Source organism: Dipodomys merriami, unplaced genomic scaffold (assembly GCF_024711535.1).
Source record: "Dipodomys merriami isolate MVZ:Mamm:240054 unplaced genomic scaffold, mDipMer1.0.p SCAF_85, whole genome shotgun sequence".
NCBI lineage: Eukaryota > Metazoa > Chordata > Mammalia > Rodentia > Heteromyidae > Dipodomys > Dipodomys merriami.
In genome coordinates, this window is record NW_027206457.1 from 2,320,080 (window position 1) to 2,337,500 (window position 17,421).

At 54.4% G+C, this 17,421-nt stretch overlaps 1 protein-coding gene across 7 annotated transcripts in view; it reads right to left on the reverse strand.

Annotated features, from left to right (window-relative positions):
- Adcy7 (adenylate cyclase 7) overlaps positions 1 to 17,421 on the reverse strand; it is a 59,224-nt gene that overhangs the window by 33,327 nt on the left and 8,476 nt on the right. For 6 of the 7 annotated variants that reach the window (XR_011369804.1, XR_011369803.1, XM_070011956.1 and 3 more), the window contains 9 exons: positions 8,784 to 9,216; positions 7,536 to 7,739; positions 6,227 to 6,388; positions 5,450 to 5,599; positions 5,003 to 5,151; positions 4,530 to 4,641; positions 2,254 to 2,381; positions 776 to 934; positions 508 to 640 (listed from right to left, as the gene is read on the reverse strand). Coding sequence is in view for 5 of the 7 variants with exons in the window: in XM_070011956.1 (XP_069868057.1) it covers positions 508 to 640; positions 776 to 934; positions 2,254 to 2,381; positions 4,530 to 4,641; positions 5,003 to 5,151; positions 5,450 to 5,599; positions 6,227 to 6,388; positions 7,536 to 7,739; positions 8,784 to 8,954 (1,368 nt within the window). In the remaining 2 variants the exon portion in view is untranslated. Of the gene's footprint in view, positions 1 to 507; positions 641 to 775; positions 935 to 2,253; positions 2,382 to 4,529; positions 4,642 to 5,002; positions 5,152 to 5,449; positions 5,600 to 5,705; positions 5,725 to 6,226; positions 6,389 to 7,535; positions 7,740 to 8,783; positions 9,217 to 17,421 lie in introns of those variants that run through there. The other variant, XM_070011958.1, reaches the window with a different exon arrangement.

Consider the following 17,421-nt stretch of genomic DNA (forward strand, 5'->3'; position numbering starts at 1 on the left):
ATGTGTTAGAAAAGTGTCTTGAAGCTGAGCGCTGGTGGCTCACGCCTGTAAGCCTAGCTACTCAGGAGGCTGCAATCTGAGAATCACAGTTCAAAGCAGAAATGTCCCTGTGAGACTCCAGTTAACCACTCCAAAAACCAGAAGTGGAGCAGTGGCTCAAAGTGGTTAGAGCACTAGCCTTGAGCAAAAGAGCTCAGGGACAGCACCCAGGCCCTGAGTTCAAGCCCCACAACTGACAAAAAAAAAAGTGTCTCAGACATGGTACAGCCTCAGAGGCTCCCCGCACCAGGCAGGCCCAGCTGGGCACCATTTCACAGGAAAGAAAGCTGAGGCGTTGGCCCTTAGCCTCTACTCTATGCACAGCCACAGGAAGTGGGTTCCTAGCCAGCCAGACACTTCCACGGACTTGAAATCCACCCTCTGACCATTATGTCATCTCTCCAGTGTGAGAATGCTACTCCAGCATCACCCAGCCCAGCCTCCCTCCAGCCACAGGAGCCCACATACCCGAGGGTCGATCACCAGGTAAGTGCGGATGTTCATCTCTTTCAGGTAGGGGTCCCGCTGCTGCCCCTGCCCATCCTCCACCTCATAGGCCTTGTCCAAGTGGTTCAGTGTCGCCTCTGTGATGTGCACCCGGCTGGAGAGACCCGAGTCAGAGAACGCAGCACAACCCTGGGGGGCGGGCGGGGGCTCCTCCCACTGCCTTCACACCTGACCTCCTCAGCCCCCCCATGTGAGGCCCAGGCTCCACCCACACCCAGCAAAGCCTCACCCTGGGACTCCGGCCGCCTCCATCCTGTTGGCCAGAGACACATCATGGGACCACACGTCATACTGCCACTTGCGCAGCCCGATGACCCCACACAGCACATTCCCTGAGTGGATGCCGACACGCATGCTGATGTCCACGCCCGTGGCCTCCCGCACCTGCCTGGGGCAGAAGCAAGTCCCCCATGCCAGCCATGAGTCAGAGTGCGGGGCGTAAGGACAGGGCTCCCTCCCCCAAAGGCTGGGCAGTGAGGGAAGGGCTGCCCCAACGTTCTGGTTACTGCAGCTTTCAGGGCAGGGGAGGGGGGTCCTGCAGTTCCATCCTGGTATCCTTGACTTGGCTGGGGCTAGAAAAGCTGGGTTTAAGAAGGCGTAATATGCCAGGTGTCAGTGGTTCACACCTATAATCCAAGCTACTCAGGAGGCTGAGATCTGAGGATTACGGTTCAAAGCCAGCTCAGGCAGGAAACTCCATGAGACTCTTATCTCTAATAAACCACTCAGAAAACTGGAAGTGGCGCTGTGGCTCAAGTGGTAGAGCACTTGCCTTGAGCAAAGAGCTGAGGGACAGCGCCCAGGCCCAGAGTTCAAGCCCCATGACAAACAACAACAACAAAAAGGAACAAGATGCTGCCCCGCACCCAGTACAGACAAGGAGCCCTGGGCTTCTCTTCTTACACTTCCAGGACTAGGAGCCCTAAGCAACCCCTCCCCATTCCATAGTCATACATGGTGACCTCTACATCCCCAACAAGAACACAAGGGGCAGGGGAGCAGCTGGCACCCATGTCTACCAACAGGGCTAAGGAGGAATGGAACCTGCTAGGGACACCCAGAGTGGGCAAAGGGGTGACACCGCCACAGTGCTGAGTCAGGCAGCCTGGGTCTCATGGGTGGCAGGGCCAGGCTAGACCCAAATCTGCCATGACTCTCCTGGCTGTCCCAGCCACTGTAGGAAGACGCCAGGATGAAGCATGAACTGGCACCAAGGGTGTCCCTGGGAGCTCCAACAGCCCTGCCTTCCCACACTGTCCATGTAGCCAATCCATGTGACTGCCACAACCTGTGACCACGACAGTGACCTGGCCCACAGACCTGGAGCACCTCACAGGGAGGAGCCCATCAGGCTTCCAACTCCATGAAGCTGGACTCAGAGGCTTCCAGAGAGAAGTAGGAAGGAGATGGAGCCTAGGTGTTAGACCCAGTCTGGAAGGTTCTCCTGCTGTCTGCACTGAGCCTCTCTTGCTGTCAAATAGACTAAGTCTTTAGAGAGGCAAAGCCCAGCTGCCTATTTTCACATCACCCAATTCTGTGCTTCTGCCATGCTACAGTCTTGGAGTCCCTGGAGAAGAAGGGAGGGAAAGAGGGAGGGAAGGGGGAGGACAGAGGCCAGAAGACTGGGCTTGGCCCTCCTGTGTGGCAGCCTCAGGCTCCCCATCTGTGACAGGGTAAGATGCCCCTGGCCATGCCCTCTGCACTTACTTGATGGCTTCGCATATGTCCAGCCCCATCTTCACACAGTTGCGGGCATGGGTGGGCAGGGATACGGGCAGGCCAGACACACAGTAGTAACAGTCACCCAGGATCTTGATCCGCATGCACTCGTTGGCCTGCAGGGTGAGGCAGAGGCCTGATCAGAGCCAGGCCTGGACTGGGGCCACATCCTGGACATGATCTGGACTCTTTCCTGGCCATGGCCTGCCTCCTGGGGCTCCGGGCATCAGGAATGGCTTCTGAGCTGGTGAGGGGGATCAGGACCCCTGGGTCCTGCTGGGTGCGGCCCTGCCTCACCAGGAGGAAGCCCCAGCTTCTATCTGCGATGAGAATGGTTTAGTAAGGGCCTCTGCAGGAGGGGCTGCCTTCATTTCCATTGTCTATGCAATGTTTGAGCACCTGCTGTGGACTTTGGCCCTGGACTAGGTCAGGCATTGACCTGTGCAACTGTGGGCACCCAGGCTGATGGGTGTGGGTCTGGGCACTGAGCTACACAAAGACAATCAACGCTGTGCCCAAAGGTGAGGTGCCAGGGGGCTCAAGAAGCCAGAGGCCTCCCAGCGAAGGTGACATCTGAACCAGACCTAGCAGAACAGAGAAGCACACCACACCAGCACCTAGAAGAAGAGCATTCCAGGCTCATGTAAGGGCCCTGTGCCAGAAAGCTACTGAACAGCCAGCCAGGCAGCCAAGGTGGCCTGCGTGGACTGAATAAAAGTGGGTATCCTTAAGCCACTGGTCAACAGGTATCTGGCCAAGAGACGCCATGCTGCTAGGCTGGGCAAAGGGAGACCGAGCAGAGCAAAAGTGAAGAGGAGAGGCAGAGAAGGAAAATGTTCATCGGGGCTCGAGGACTGCATGAGGATCTGAGATGCTGATCTGACAACCAGCCCTCAGTCAGTGTGGCAGGGCTGCCAGGTCCTGGTGGGGGCAGGGTCTACCCTAGCAGCGACCATCTGCCCAGACCAGTGCCCAGACATGAAACAGCTCGCCTTCACTGTGAACAGTCCCTTCCCCCAGCCCTCCTCAGTTACTCCAATTTCAGTATGTGCTCAGTGCTTCCTGATGACCCTGGTTGGCACATGCCAAATTTGTTGTTGTTGTTGTTTTTTTTTGCCAAACCTGGGGCTTGAACTCAGTACCTAGACGCTGTCTCTGAGCTTTTTTGCTCAAGGCTAGCAGTCTACCACTGGAGCCACAGCTCCCCTTCCAGCTTTCTGGTGATTAATTGGAGGTAAGAGTCTCACAGGACTTGGCGGCACGGGCTGGCTTCAGTGATCCTCAGATCTCAGCCTCCGAGTAGCTAGGATTTCCCATGTGAGCCTCCACCACCCAATTACATGCCAAGCTCTTGAGTGTCCAGAAGAAATTAAAAGACAGTGTGGAGAGGGGCTGGGCTCCAGCAGCCTCACCCTTCATCCTTATTCAGGTACAGCAACACCACTGGACCCAAGGGAAGCCTGAGCCTCAGCAGCACCTCACACACTGGCAGTCTGCCGTGTCCCCTACATATAGTTGTTGGGGACAGGTTCTGAGGCCTTGTGGGGTCTGAGAGCTCTGCTCACAAACCACCCTACCCCCTTTCATGCCCACCCACCAGGCTAGAAGGTACAACAGCTGCTTCTACGCTATTCCACAGCCACGTCTTCCAGGAAGCCCACCCTGACCGATACCTGGCCACACTTCTGCAGACTTCTTTAAAGCACGTAAGCTAAGCGCTGAGAGCAGCAGGAGGGCAGACAGAGGCTTGAAGCCTCTACTACCCCAACCATCACTCCATGCGTGTCTGACACTGTGGTCCTGTCCCTCTTGTCCTCCGCTCATTCCCTGGCACACAGAGCTTCCATTTCAAGTTTTATGCACCCTGTTCCCCTCTGCCCAGACACTGTTCCTTTCTTCCTTGGGTCTCTTTCTTTGGTTTCTCACCTAAGGCCTTGTCACACACAGACTCTGGTTCAGACCATGTCCTCTGCATCTCTCAGGCCACCAGATGGGGCCACCTACCCCGCCCCCCTTCAATTCTTCCTCTACACCCTGCTGAGCTGCGGGGCCCTGCGGCTCCCTAGGTGTGCACTGTCCGTGTCTTCCCGGTCTCTGGAGCAGAAACAAGGTCCTGACTGCTACAGCCACCCAATCCCACATCTACCCCCCAAGAGGTTTGCTGCTGGGGCACTAGATTTAAGCCACAGCCTCGAATCCTGTTCCTCCTATGGAGGAGGCAGCAGAAGCGTTGTGGTGGTTGGCGCACAGCCCTCAGCGCTCACCTTGGCAATCTGGTCAAACTTGCCGAAGAGTTCGTTCAGCACCACCACCAGCTCTTTGGGGGAGCAGTCACTGGCCAACTGGGTGAAGCCCACGATGTCTGCATACAGGATGCTGGGGTGGGGTGCAGGTCAGGTTAGGCAGTGGGCATCCAGCCCTGGACCCAACCTACTCCTAGGTCTCTCAGGGGCAGGCCCAGCCCACCACCGTGGAAGGCAGAGAGCAGGCTCTCCTTGGCAGCCCAATACCCTTAGCCCTGCTAGGCAGGAGGGAAAACCCCCAGGCTCAAGGAACAGAGCTGGGATTTCCAGCAGACCTCCCTGTTCCCATCAGCCAACTCTTGCAGCCCAGATAAGCCCAGCAGGGTGAGCTGGGTGAGTGGATGCCGCTGGGGAGATGAGGCAGGAGGGACCCCAACTGCCCTCCTGGCACTTGGGGAGTGGGCCCAGCTCAGCAGGGTGGGGGCATCACCCACCTGACGTTCTGGTGCCGCTTCACATAAAGGCTGTGGAAGTTGTGGTCAGGCATGTAACGGCAGCCGCCATTCTCCTTGAGCCGCTCGATGATGGCTAGCTTCATGCCCATGGAGATGTGGGCCGGCAACACAGACAGTAGCAGGTTCTCCTGGGCACAATGGGCAGACCAGCAGAGGGACCAAGAAGGACAAGCAAGGCAGCATCAAAACTCCAGGCTCACCCACCTGGAAACGAGCCTGCTGCCCTCTCGCTCACTCTGCCCACATTCTCTGTTTGCGAATGTCCAGCACTGGCCCAGGTGGACACACAGCTTCCCGTCCCAGCAGCCCCCTGCTGGCCCAGATTGGGGTCAGCTCATGACTGACATGGCTCTCAACCAGCACCTCTATGGAGGGGCGGGGGGAATGGCCACACTGTGGCCCCTTGGGGAAGCAGGGCCCCCTCACCTGCTGGCGCTTCTCTACCCGCAGCTTCCGGCGAATCTGGATGCACTTGACCGTGTAGGTGAAGAGGTCCCGGGAGGCATCCTGCATCTGGTGCTTGTGGAAGGCACCCGTGAAGTTCCCGCACAGGAAGATGATGGTGTTGGCCAGCAGCTGGGAGGGGCCGAGGGCTGGGCTCAGCATCCAGCCTGACTTGTCCATTTCACCCCAGCACCAGCCCCCTGGCAGATGCTGAAGCCACCCTGGCCATACCCCTTACCCTAGCCCACTCAGGGAAACTGAGGCCCACACAGGAGCTGGTCTCCTAAGTCATCTGTGGCTACAGGACCAGGACTTGGGTCTTCTCTGCATCACTAGTGCTTGTCTTGTCCAGGGGGGCTCAGACACTAGAGCCTGGGGAGCTAGAACTTCCAGGGGGACAGCGTGAACCCCTCACAGAGCCGAGACAGAGGCAAGTGCTAAGAGTATCAGTGCTGAAGCGCAGGGCCCAACTGGGTACCTGAAGCGTTGGAAGGGGGCATCCAAAAGGACACTGAATCCCTAAGCCCTGCTGACTTATGTGTACGTCTGTCCACTCAACACAAAGGCACAGACCCAGCCCAGGACATCCCACACCCTGACCCAGCCTGGGGAGCAGGACCTCATGCCATGACAATGCACTGACCCAGCAGGTAGGGTGAAGGCCAGCACTGAGGACTCTGGACCCAGTTTACCCACTCTGGGCCCTGGTAACCCATGCCCTCCTCAGGGGCCTTAACCTGTCCCCAGCAAACCACTTACCTGCAGCCCCACCTGGACGAAGGGCTTCGTGAAGATCCCCATCAGAGCACCGAACACCAGGAGGTGGGAGGCAGAGGAAAGCACCCCCACGGTGATGGCTCCCCGCATGCTGAGGGGCAACAGCGTATACCCCACAAAGATGATAAACAGGAAGAAGGGCACCTAGGGACAATAGGCCAAGAGGCTGGAGTTGGCCACGCTACCTGGGGCACAACCAAAGCTGAACTATGGGACAGCCCCCACCCAGGCCCTCTGTGCGCAGGGTGCCCCTCTCCACAAGACAGCCTAGGCCACAATATCCACCACCACTACATGCTGGAGCTGAGCCCCCAGGAGCAAGATGCCATGCGCCTATGACTCAGGGAGGATCATCCCTGGTGGGATGGAGACACGCTACCTCCCACTGCTGCCGTCTTCCCTCCTCCCCTGTATCCTCCCCTTCCAGGGCAGCGCCACTCCCCCCAACAGCCTTCAGTCTGCATGTTTCAAGAGCTTTGCCCCACACAGCCACTGGCCCAGGAACACAGTGTAGCACCCTTGACCACAATGGCCATCAGGCCAGGGAGACAGCCTGGGTCTCCAGTAGACTGAGAACAGGCTCTTGGGGATGGAGGCATGGCCAAGTTAGCCACGCCCAGTTAGCAAAAGTGTCAGGCATAGAGTTCAAGTCCTGGTCGCAGACCGAAAAAGAAAAGAACAGGCCTGTCCTCAGCTGAGGTGGCTAACTCAGTGGGGAGAAGCACAGGTGAGAATGCAGCTGCTTCTCCTGGAGCTCTAGGGCCAGCATGCCTGGCCTTCAGCCCTTCTGGGCACAGGAGCCATTTGGTGCCTTTGTACCCTCTGTCATGTCTACAGGGGGCCACTCAAAAACACCCCAGCCAGCCAGGGTTCAACCAGTGGCTCACACCTGTAATACTACAGACTCAGGAGGCTGAGATCTAAGGACCACAGTTCAAAGGCAGCCCAGGCAGGAAAGCCTGTGAGACTCCTAGCTCCAATTAAACTCCAAAAAGCTGGCAGCAGAGCCGTGGCTCAAGTGGTAGAACATTAGCCTTGAACAAAAAAGCTCAGGGATAGCACTTAAGCCCTGCGTTCAAGCCCCAGGACTAGCACAATATATATAGATATAGATATAGAAGAGTCATTCCAGCCAGAAGTGGGTTGCTCCCACCTTAGCCCCATCAACAGAGAGAATGGTAGGGCCAAAGAAGCCTGGGGCCTATCCTCCTCCCGGAGCCATGACCCAGAGCCACAGCCACGGGTGAGCATAGGTCTGCTCCCCATGTCAGAGCAGGTCCCACCCTGTTACCTGCTCCCACGCACAGGCTGCCCTCTTCCAGGAGTCCCACACCAGCACATAGCCCAGCATCATGAAGCAGGCCCAGGTGAGCAGTGCCAGGGCCCACAGCCATCGCTGCACAAGGCACTCAATGTACACCAGCACATAGAGAGCTGTGAACACCATGAGTGTGAAGAATGCTGTGCCCAGGACGGCCTGGTGTCCAGAGGAGTCCTAGTGGAACAAACAGACACGGAATACCTGGCCTCTGTCCCAGGCGCTAGCTCTCCAGGAAGCCTGCCCAGCCCCACTTATGGTGCCTCTGCTTCTCCTAGCCTCAGGGCTGTGAGGCTCTGCTAGGGCTACCTTTACCAGTCTCCTCAGAAGCCTAGCCCCCTCCTCACCCTACCCTAGGCTATCATGGCCCTGGGAGGCAGAGCTGGGCTCTGTGTGCACCTGCAGGTGACCGGTGACATGACAGTAGTCAGGGCCTCCTCTTAGGCAAAGTCTCAGAAAGCACCTGGAGAAGAAGAGGTTGCAATCGATTCTTCCAGAAGGAGGGATGAAGGCAGGCATTCCCCCCACAGACAGGTGCTCAAACAAAGGCACAGAGGGTGATGGGAGGGGCTAGGAAGAGGTCCCAAAACTGGCACCCCACCCAGAGTCCCTAGGGCCCCAAAATCCCCAGGAGGAGAGAGGCTGATCTGGGGAGTGACCCCTGAAGGGCTCCAGCCATTTGATATAGATTAATTTTCTACAATCTATTTTCTTCCATAGTTCTCTAATCAAATTTATACCAATAAGAAAATTTAAATTGTAGGCACCCAGTCATATGTCCTATGCCAAGGGCTGAATAGCCGCACCCAGCTAGTGGCCGCAGCGAGGCAAGTGCCAAGCCAAGATCAGAGAGGATGGTGGAAGCTGTGCGAAGAATTCTGAGATAGGCTCAAAAGTGCAGGTATTGATTACTGATGTCTGCCATAGTCTGGGAAGTATGGAAGAGTGACAGATACACAAGCCATCTCTCCCTGAACTCTGTAGTAGACCAAATTGCATGGTGGTAAATGGAAGGACAGTTTATGTGGCCTGATGAATGCAATACCTAAAACCTCTCCAGACTTTAAATTCATTTCACCCTGACCTATCTTCTGGCAACCTGAACTCTGTAGAGCATTTCAAGAGGAGACATCTAAGACGCTGGGAAAATTAACAGCTGGCCTGAGCTCTGAAGAACAGTGCCCCCACCCATGCGCAGCCTGATGCTGCCCAGGGACTCACCTTGTGGCTGAAGGTGATGGCGATGAGTGCAACGCAGGCAGCAACGGCCACCACCAGCAGCACCAGCAACAGCGGTCTGTGCTGGCTGGTGAGGCGATACTTCTCATAGAGTGCTGCCTGGTCAGGCCCCTCTTCTCCCTCATTGAGGAAGTAGCGCCCCTTGGCTGGCATCTTCCTCTCCAGAGCCCTGGCTCACCAACTAGCTCAGGAGCTCCCACAGTGTGGGGGCATCTGTCCACAATACCCTCCTCTCTGAGTCTAAGCCTCTGGCCTCTCCAGAGCTGGTAAAAGGAGCTGGGCGGAGGCCTCGGGGGCCTGCAGCTCCATGGGCAATGCAGCTGCACTGTTCCAGCCACCAAGCTGCATTCACTGCACCACCGACATCTTCCCGGGCATCCAGGATGGGCTGACCAGACACAAGAAATCCTTAGCTCTGTGGAGACAAAGCAGATTTGATGACAACCAGCCAAGCCATAGCAGAATTGTCATGAGGAGGAGAGCAGAGCCAAGAGAGGCCTTTCTAGAATTACAGTGATCCTTAAGGAAGACACAATCCATGTGTGGCTATTAACAAGTTAATTCAAATTCATTAAAAATGAACTATGTACGAGGTTAGCCAAGAGCAAAGAGACAAACGGTACATGGTCTCCCTGATAAGTGGATGCTAAATCCAAAATGTTAGGTGATATGACAAAACTAACAGGACTTAAGAAACAAAGAACTCCCACTCATCTGGTCGAACCACTACTAAATATCCCTGTGCTGCTGATCACATGTATGGTGTATATGTGAACACCGTTATACATTATAGACTGTGATAGACAATTTGCTCCAGGAAAGTTAGAATGAACTTGTGACTTTAAATGAGCATCATTATTCCACAATACTGTGAAATTTGGGAAATTATGTAATCACTTAATCACAATTTTAAAAAAATGAACTATGTAGGTCAGGTATGGACGCCTGTAATCCCAGTTGCTACAAAGGTAGAGCATGAGGCCATTCTGGGCAAAAAGTTTAGCAAGACCCATATCAACCAGTAGGCCAGGCATAGTAGTTCACCTGTGATTTCAGCTACAAGGGAGACAGTGGTAAGAGAATAGTGGTCCAAAGCGAGTCTCCAGCAAATGTCAGGCCCTACCTGACATTTACCTAAATCAGAAGGCACTCAAGTGGTAGACCACCTGCCTAGCAAATGTGAGTCACTGAGCTCAAACCCAATTAGCACCAAAGGAAAATTTTAAAATAAAACTACTACTATCTGTAACAATAGCTACTCAGGAGGCTGATATCTGAGGATCATGGTTCAAAGCCAGCCCAGGTAGGAAAGAGCATGAAACTCTTATTTACAATTAATCACCAAAAAGCTGGCAGTGGAGCTGTGGCTCAAGTGGTAGAGCACTATCCTTGAGGGGAAAAAACAAAACAAAACTCAGGCATAATGTCCAGACCTTGAGTTCAAGCCCCAGGAGTTCAAGCCCCAGGACTGGCAAAACAAAAGCAAACAATAAACTACTAACATGGCACACAACTACAATCCCAATTTTTGAGAGGCTGAAGTTGGAGGGTTATAAGTTCAAAGCCAAACTAAGATGCATAGCAAGATTCTGCCTAAAGATGATAGACAGACAGACAGACAAAAAATCCAGGCCCTCAGTTAGTTACACAAGCCATTCTGCAAGGGTCCAAAGCCACACCTGGCTGGCTGCTACTGCAGCAGGCTGTGTAGACAGACATAGCACTTCTGCTGAGCCCCATGTGCTCACCACTACTGTGGAAGTCTGACGTGTTACTCCCCCCCCCCCACCAATCCCCCCACCACCACCACCCAAAATAAACAGTACAGGTAATGTGTTGTGTGTGCTGTGAGGTAGGACTAGAAGTTCATTTCTTTTTCCATATGGAGACCTAATTATCCGACAGTGCTCATTCATTTCAGCGGAGCAGCCCCCATAACAACCGGGTAAGCCTGGTGGAGGTCAGCATCCAGACTGTTCCAATCCCTGGCTTCCTGGGATGTCTCATTGAGTCTTGTGCCTTCAGCTCTTGATGGAGCCCGGACACTCCAGGGATTTGGGGCTAGCCACAGGTCCCAGATAAGCCAGGAAGGCTGAGGGGCCTAGGCTCAGCTCCTATGCCCACTTCAACCAGAGGATCTCCACATCTGTGTTATGTAACTCTTCCTCAGGAGACTATATTTTCTTTTTACCTCAGCATCAGGACCTTGTGCTTGCTAGGCTGGGACAATGTCAGCCCTACTCTATTCCTCTTTTGCTGTAGTTATTTTTTCAGGTAGAGCCTGGCATTTTTCCCCCTCAGGCCAGCCTCAGACAATGATCTTCTAACCTGTCTCCCATGCAGCTGGGATTACAAGCATAAGCCACCACACCCAGCCTTGTATTTTCGTAAAAGGATTCACTGACATAAATTCAAAAAGTTTATAAGAAAAGGAAGTTTCAGACAACAGAACCTTCTCTTCCCTTCCCTTCTTTTCCCTTTCTTTACCTTCTTTTCCCTTACCTTCCTCATTTCACTGGAAGCATATTCCAGGCTTATGAAACTCAGCCAAATGGGCTCCCTCTCTTCCCAGCACCATTTTATATTTTTTAATTAATTAATTTTATTTATTTATTTTTTATCAGTCATGGGGCTTGAACTCAGGGCCTGGGTGCCATGTCTGAGCTCTTTTACTCAAGGCTAATGCTCTACCACTTTGAGCCATAGCTTTACATCCAGTTTTCTGGTGGTTAATTAGAGATAAGAGTCTCACGGATGTTCCTGCCCAGGCTGGCTTTGAACTGTGATCCTCAGATCTCTGCCTCCTGAGTAATTAGGATTACAGGCATCAGTCACCAGCACCCAGCTTACCATGTATTCTTAAAAGGCTTGTTAATCACACCTGTGACTCAACACCCCTGCCATGCCTACTCCTGCAAGGCTGGTTCTCACTCTCCAATCACCGAGAGGTGAGGATGACCAAAACCATGTGGTCTCTAGACACAGCAGCTGGGCCTGCACATTGCCATATTTCCAGGAGGTGATCTGTGTTAAGGGAACAGCCCTGGAGCAGACACTGGAGGCCAACCTCCTCCAGGCCTGGCTGGGATTGCAGAGAGCAGGCAGGCTATGAGATATGGGAAGGCTCAGGGAAGTCAAAGGGACACAAATAGCCATCAGTCTGAACCTCAAAGAAAAGCTAGAAAGGGGTCAGGGGAACTCAAAATCTTCAATGGCAAAAGAGCAGTGGCTCAAGTGGTGGAGTGCTGGCCTTGAACGAAAGCAGCTCAGGAATCGTGTCTAGGACCTGAGTTCAAGCCCCAGTACTAGCACAATAAAAGAGGAAAATAAAGAGGATATCCAGAGACCCTGAGGCTGAGCAGCCTCCCATATGTGGCCCCCAAGCCATCTTGGATATAGGACATCCCCACAGCCTCTATTCCAAAAGCCCACAAACCCAGGGACAGATGGGAAGATTCAGCTGTGTTCCCTGGGCTGTGGCTCCTGTGCCTGTAGAGGTCTATAAGCCTGTGGTAGCACAGGTGGCCCTTCAGACTCAGGCCAGGGTGGCCCATGGGCACAAAGCATTCAGACAGCTACAGAACTGGTTTCTATGACAAAACAGTGATTTGTAAACATTGACAGCTAATTTTAAGAGTTTTTAAAATTGTTATTATAAAGGCTATTTACCCAGGGATTACAGTTATTTAAGTCAGGTAATGAGTACATTTCTTTTTGGACAGTGTCACCCCCTTTTTTAAAGTGGTACAGTCAAGCAATTTGCCACCTCTAAATCCAATCAGTCTTTATTCCACAAGAGGCATAACTGAGCACCAGCTAAATATATCTAGCCCTGAGCTATGGGTCTTGCAAAACAAGATAAGATCGCTACCCCTAGCAGCATCCAAGCCAGGGCACCCTTAAATAGCTCACAACTAACCACAACACCCCAGGTTATCTACACACACATTCCCACTCATCAGCATTCAAGGAGGCCGGCCCTTTCACAGATGCAGAACTGAGCACAGATATCACAGCTGAGCCCCATATCACATAGTGTGAGTCGCTTGGTCAAGGGTTAGGATTCCAACTTGAACCTGCCAGCTCCCAAACCACAGCCCAGAGGCCACGCGCGCACACACACACACACACACACACACACACACACACACACACACACACACACACACACACACACACACACACACACACACACACACACACACACACACACACACACACACACTGGTCCCACCTGACAATAAACATTACAGCACAGGGGGCCTGAATGTCTCTCCAGGCAAAGCCTAAGACCAGAGCCAGGGGTTTGCAGGAGCATGCATGCAAGGCAAGGCGCGCGCACACACACACACACACACACACACACACACACACACACACACACACACACACACACACACAGTGTCTGTTCCAGATGCTGGGACACACACTGCCCAGCCAAGCCAGCATGGAGGCAGGAGCCACTGAGAGGCTCTTGAGAGCCCGTGGCCAGTAAACACTCCTAGCGGGAACCTAATTAGGCCACTTCCTGGGCAATGGGGAAGGGGAAGGGGGAAGAGAAGTAGATGGGGTGGGAGAGGGTGGTGCTACACTGACACAGAAATTCAGCCATCCAGGGATCTCCTCCAGCTCCTGCAATGGCCTGGAAATGCAAGGTAGGGCTGGCTGGGAGGGAAGATCTTGCATCCACTGCTGGAGACAGCCCCGGAGTCCATGGCACTGGCGCCCCTGAAGCCAGCTCCAACCCAGTAGTCAGCTTAGCGACCCCCATGGGGCAGGGGCAGTGGTACAGAGGCCCCTCTGACAATCACCAGGTCTTCCAGCCGCTCACTCAGCTGCAACCAGGAGGGCCTGCATACACACTGTGCCCTCTCTACCCCCAGGTGGTCTCAACTTGCGCACCTGGTACGGGGCTCATCACCCCATTGGAAGGCTCCTCCATCCCTGGGCACAGCTTCCTCAAGCCTCCTCCTCCTCTCTGCTGCAGGGGGACCACCTCTGGCTCCCATCTAAAACTCCAAAGCCTCCTGGGTAGATCAGAGGCTGGTGTCCTGGCTCCTGGCTTCCATCCATACCCCACGACAACCTGCTGGCAGCCTTGGTTTTCATAGGAGAGCACCCCACGGTTGTTCAGATAAGGAGGAGGATGCTGCCCACTTCTGCTGGGAAACTCTGGGTCCCCAGGGGTCCTAGGAGCCAGGTCTGGTTAAGTCACCACAATCCATTCCAAGCCCAGTCACCAAAATCATTTCTGTGATAATCCTCTTTGGAATAGTTGCTAACCTGGGGGAAAGGAAGGTAAGATGATGGCAGTCCGCCTGAAAATGAAGTCACTGGGAAGAACCAGAGACAGAGGCCTGACTAACACCTCTAGGGAGCTGGATCCAACTGTGCCTGAAGCACAGGCAACCCAAGGATAGTGCAGACACTCAGAAGAGTCAGTCTCGGCTCAAGCCAGCCTTCATTTCTATCGCTGGCAAAGTCCCAAGATCCATTCTGAGCTTTCTGATTCAGTTTTTACATCCAGGTAGACCTCAGAGTCCTCCAGGGCTACGTGGGGGATGGGGGGAGCTACTTAGCCATTAAGAGTAGCTCCTGCAGGCATAACTAGAGGTACCTTCTCCCCTACCCCACTTACACTTCTATCATGGAGCCTAGGCCTGGCCAGGCCACAGAAGACCTGCGGCTGCAGAGAAGAAGAAAACCCAGGATGTAGAAGTGAGGGGACACAAGGGGATTACATTCTTCCCAATGCCCCCCAAAACCCCCCTGGAGGAAGTTAGGGAGCTTGGGGTCAGGAATCCCAACAAGCTGTGTGTGGGCCTGGCCTTCCTGCTGCTCCAGTGCTGCGACGGGGCCATAGTCAGACCTGCTGAGCTCCAACCAGTGCGGGGCCTGTGAATTCCTCTAAATCTGCACCCCACCTGTAGGGTGGACGGCCCTCCCACTTCATGGATATGGGAACGAAGGCACAGAGGTCACACGCTAGGAGCTGGGACCACCGGGTCATCCTCAGTCACCCTCAGAGTGCGGCCATCTCAAAGCTTTTCCCAACAAGGCCCAGACCAAGGGAGTGGGGGACTAGGGACCCCCATCTAGGCTCCTCTGCCCTGCAGGACAAGGTCCCTCCCCGGTCCTGGAGGCCTCCTCTCTGGAAGCCAACTCCGACCTCCCTCCCCCTTTCCTGCCTCCCCAGCAGGAAGTCAGTTTGTTACCTCCAGGTAGACCTGCAGTGAGTCTCTGAACACCTGCAGGTGGCAGCCAGGTGCCCCAGCAGGAGCTGCTTGGGCAAGAGGGGGCTGCACAGAGCCACGGCAGGGCTCTCCCCAGGTGCTCCGAGGGCCCTTCCCCAGTAGAAGTGGCTGGCTTGGGAGTGATTCCAGAACACCCCCTCCCCAATCACAGATGGGACAGAGCACCCACTTCCTCCCTTAACCAGTGCTTGAGACCCAGCCTGGCTTCCTCTGGCCAAACCCAACAGGCACAGCTGTTGAGGGCCTGGGCTCTGGTGGCCTCCACAGAAAAGGGAAATGGGGACTCAAAGGCCTACAGACAGAGGAAAGGAGAGGGGAGAGGACAGAAGGGAAAGGGAAGGGTGGGGAAGGAAGGGAGGGGAGAGAGAGGCCTCACAGGGTCTTCTCAGAGTCTCAGCTGCAGGCCCAACCCACATGAAACGCGTTTCCCAGGGACAGGCGGTTTGTGAGCTTTGGGGCACACTCCGAGGCAGGACCCCTCTGTCTGTTAAGACAGTCTCAATTCATGGCATCTCCCATGGGAGCCCCCGAGCTTTGTGCAGGAAGCAGACAGCCCTGGGGTACTCTGGAGGGACCAAGGATGCCAGTCCTGCTGGCCTCTTCTCTGGTGCCTCCCTCCACAGCCTGCCCAGTGTCTGCAGCCCTACAGGCCTCGGTCTTTGCAGGACTTGGCTCATTCCTGCTCCAAGGTCTTCCCAGACTCATGTCTGGCAGCCATGGATCAGATCCCCAGTACCTCCTCCCTAGGCTGTCCCTGCAAGTAGCCTTGAGAAGGGTCTATGAGGGAAAGCAGGTGGGGAGGGAGGCAGGGAGGCAAGCAGGGCCTGAGGAGGTCAGGAGGTGGGAGTATCTGTGGGCACAAGAGGAGAGCAAGGGCAGGCCTGGGTGCACAGGATCGGGGAGGTGCATGGAACCACCCAGCCCTGCACCACTGGCCACAGACGTGTTAGTGTCACCTCACAGTCAACCCCATTTTTCTCATCCACAGACTAGGGTGCAGATGGCCATGGGGTCTGCAAAGTCATGATGGGTGAGCTTGCAGGACAAAGCAGTGTATGAACCCAGAGAAGGCTCAGTACCCAGCAGCTGGATGAAGCCGGTGAGGTCAGAGCGCAGCTGAAGAGTCCAACCTGGACAGAGGTGACAGCAGCAGGTTCCCCAGGACCTCTACCATCTCTCCATCTCGTGAAGGTAGCCTGCCAAGCCCCAAGCTAGCACGGCGCCCTACAATCCCAGCTGACCTCAGACCCCAGGGACTATAGTCTTGGGTTAAGAAGCCTAGGTGCCAGTCAGCAGCCTGCTCTGTAAACCTGGATGAGCCTCTTGCTAGACCTGGGCCTCGGTTTCCCCTCTTGCCAAGGAGCAGTGTTGCAGACCTCTGAGGCCCACTCCAGGCCAACTCTGTGAAAAGCATGAGGACTCAAGACAGATGGAAGGGGAAAGATAGGGGATCCCCCAGCCCCTAAGGGAGAGTTCTAGGGGTATATTTTAAGTCTCTCCCTTAAAATGCAAACATAAGCCTGGCACCAGTGTGGCTCATGCCTATAATCCTAGCTATTCATGAGGCTAAGATCTAAGAATCACAGCTCAAAGCCAGCCCAGGCAAAGAAGTCCATTGAGATTCTTATCTCCAATTAACTACCAAAAAGGCTGGAAGTGCAGCTGTGGCTCAAGTGGTAGAGCATTAGCTTTGAGCAAAATAGCTCAGAGACAGCACCAGCCTAAGTTCAAGCTCTAGGACCAGTATGTGCACATGCATCCACAATGCAAACATGACAAATGTGACATGGGTTGCCAGCTCTCTTGAAATTCTGAAGAGGGTTAAGTGAAGCCTGCCTAGGAAGAGTTCATCCGTTCATTCATTCATTCACTGTTTTATCTACACTCAGGAGGGCCAGGAGGAAGCTGCTTAGGCTCAAGCTCCCCAGCAGGCAGAGGCTGAGGCCCCACCCCCAGTGTCTGCTAGGATTGAGCTCTCAGTGGTATCCAAGCAACAGTGCTTATTAACTGACTAGCCAATCACCAGGCTCCTGGCCTGGAAGGAACATCAGCATTTTCCCTTCACTCTCACCCCAAATTCCACCATTGGTGATTCATTTAAGCACTGCCCTCCGTCCCCACCACCCCCTCTTTAGAATGGAAACACTTTCACACCCATGTTGGACAGATTTTTTCCCTTTTCCCTTGATAAGGAAGGGCAGAAAGGGGAAGTTGAGCTGGCCTCAAGAACTTCAATGGGGCCCCAATGGCAGTCAGGAGGTTGCTGATGACCACGCCCAGCCCAGAGCCTCACTCAGACAAAGGGTCTGCGAGACAGGCTCCAAGGGGAAAGAAGGTGGAGGAAGAGCCCCAATACTTAATAACTC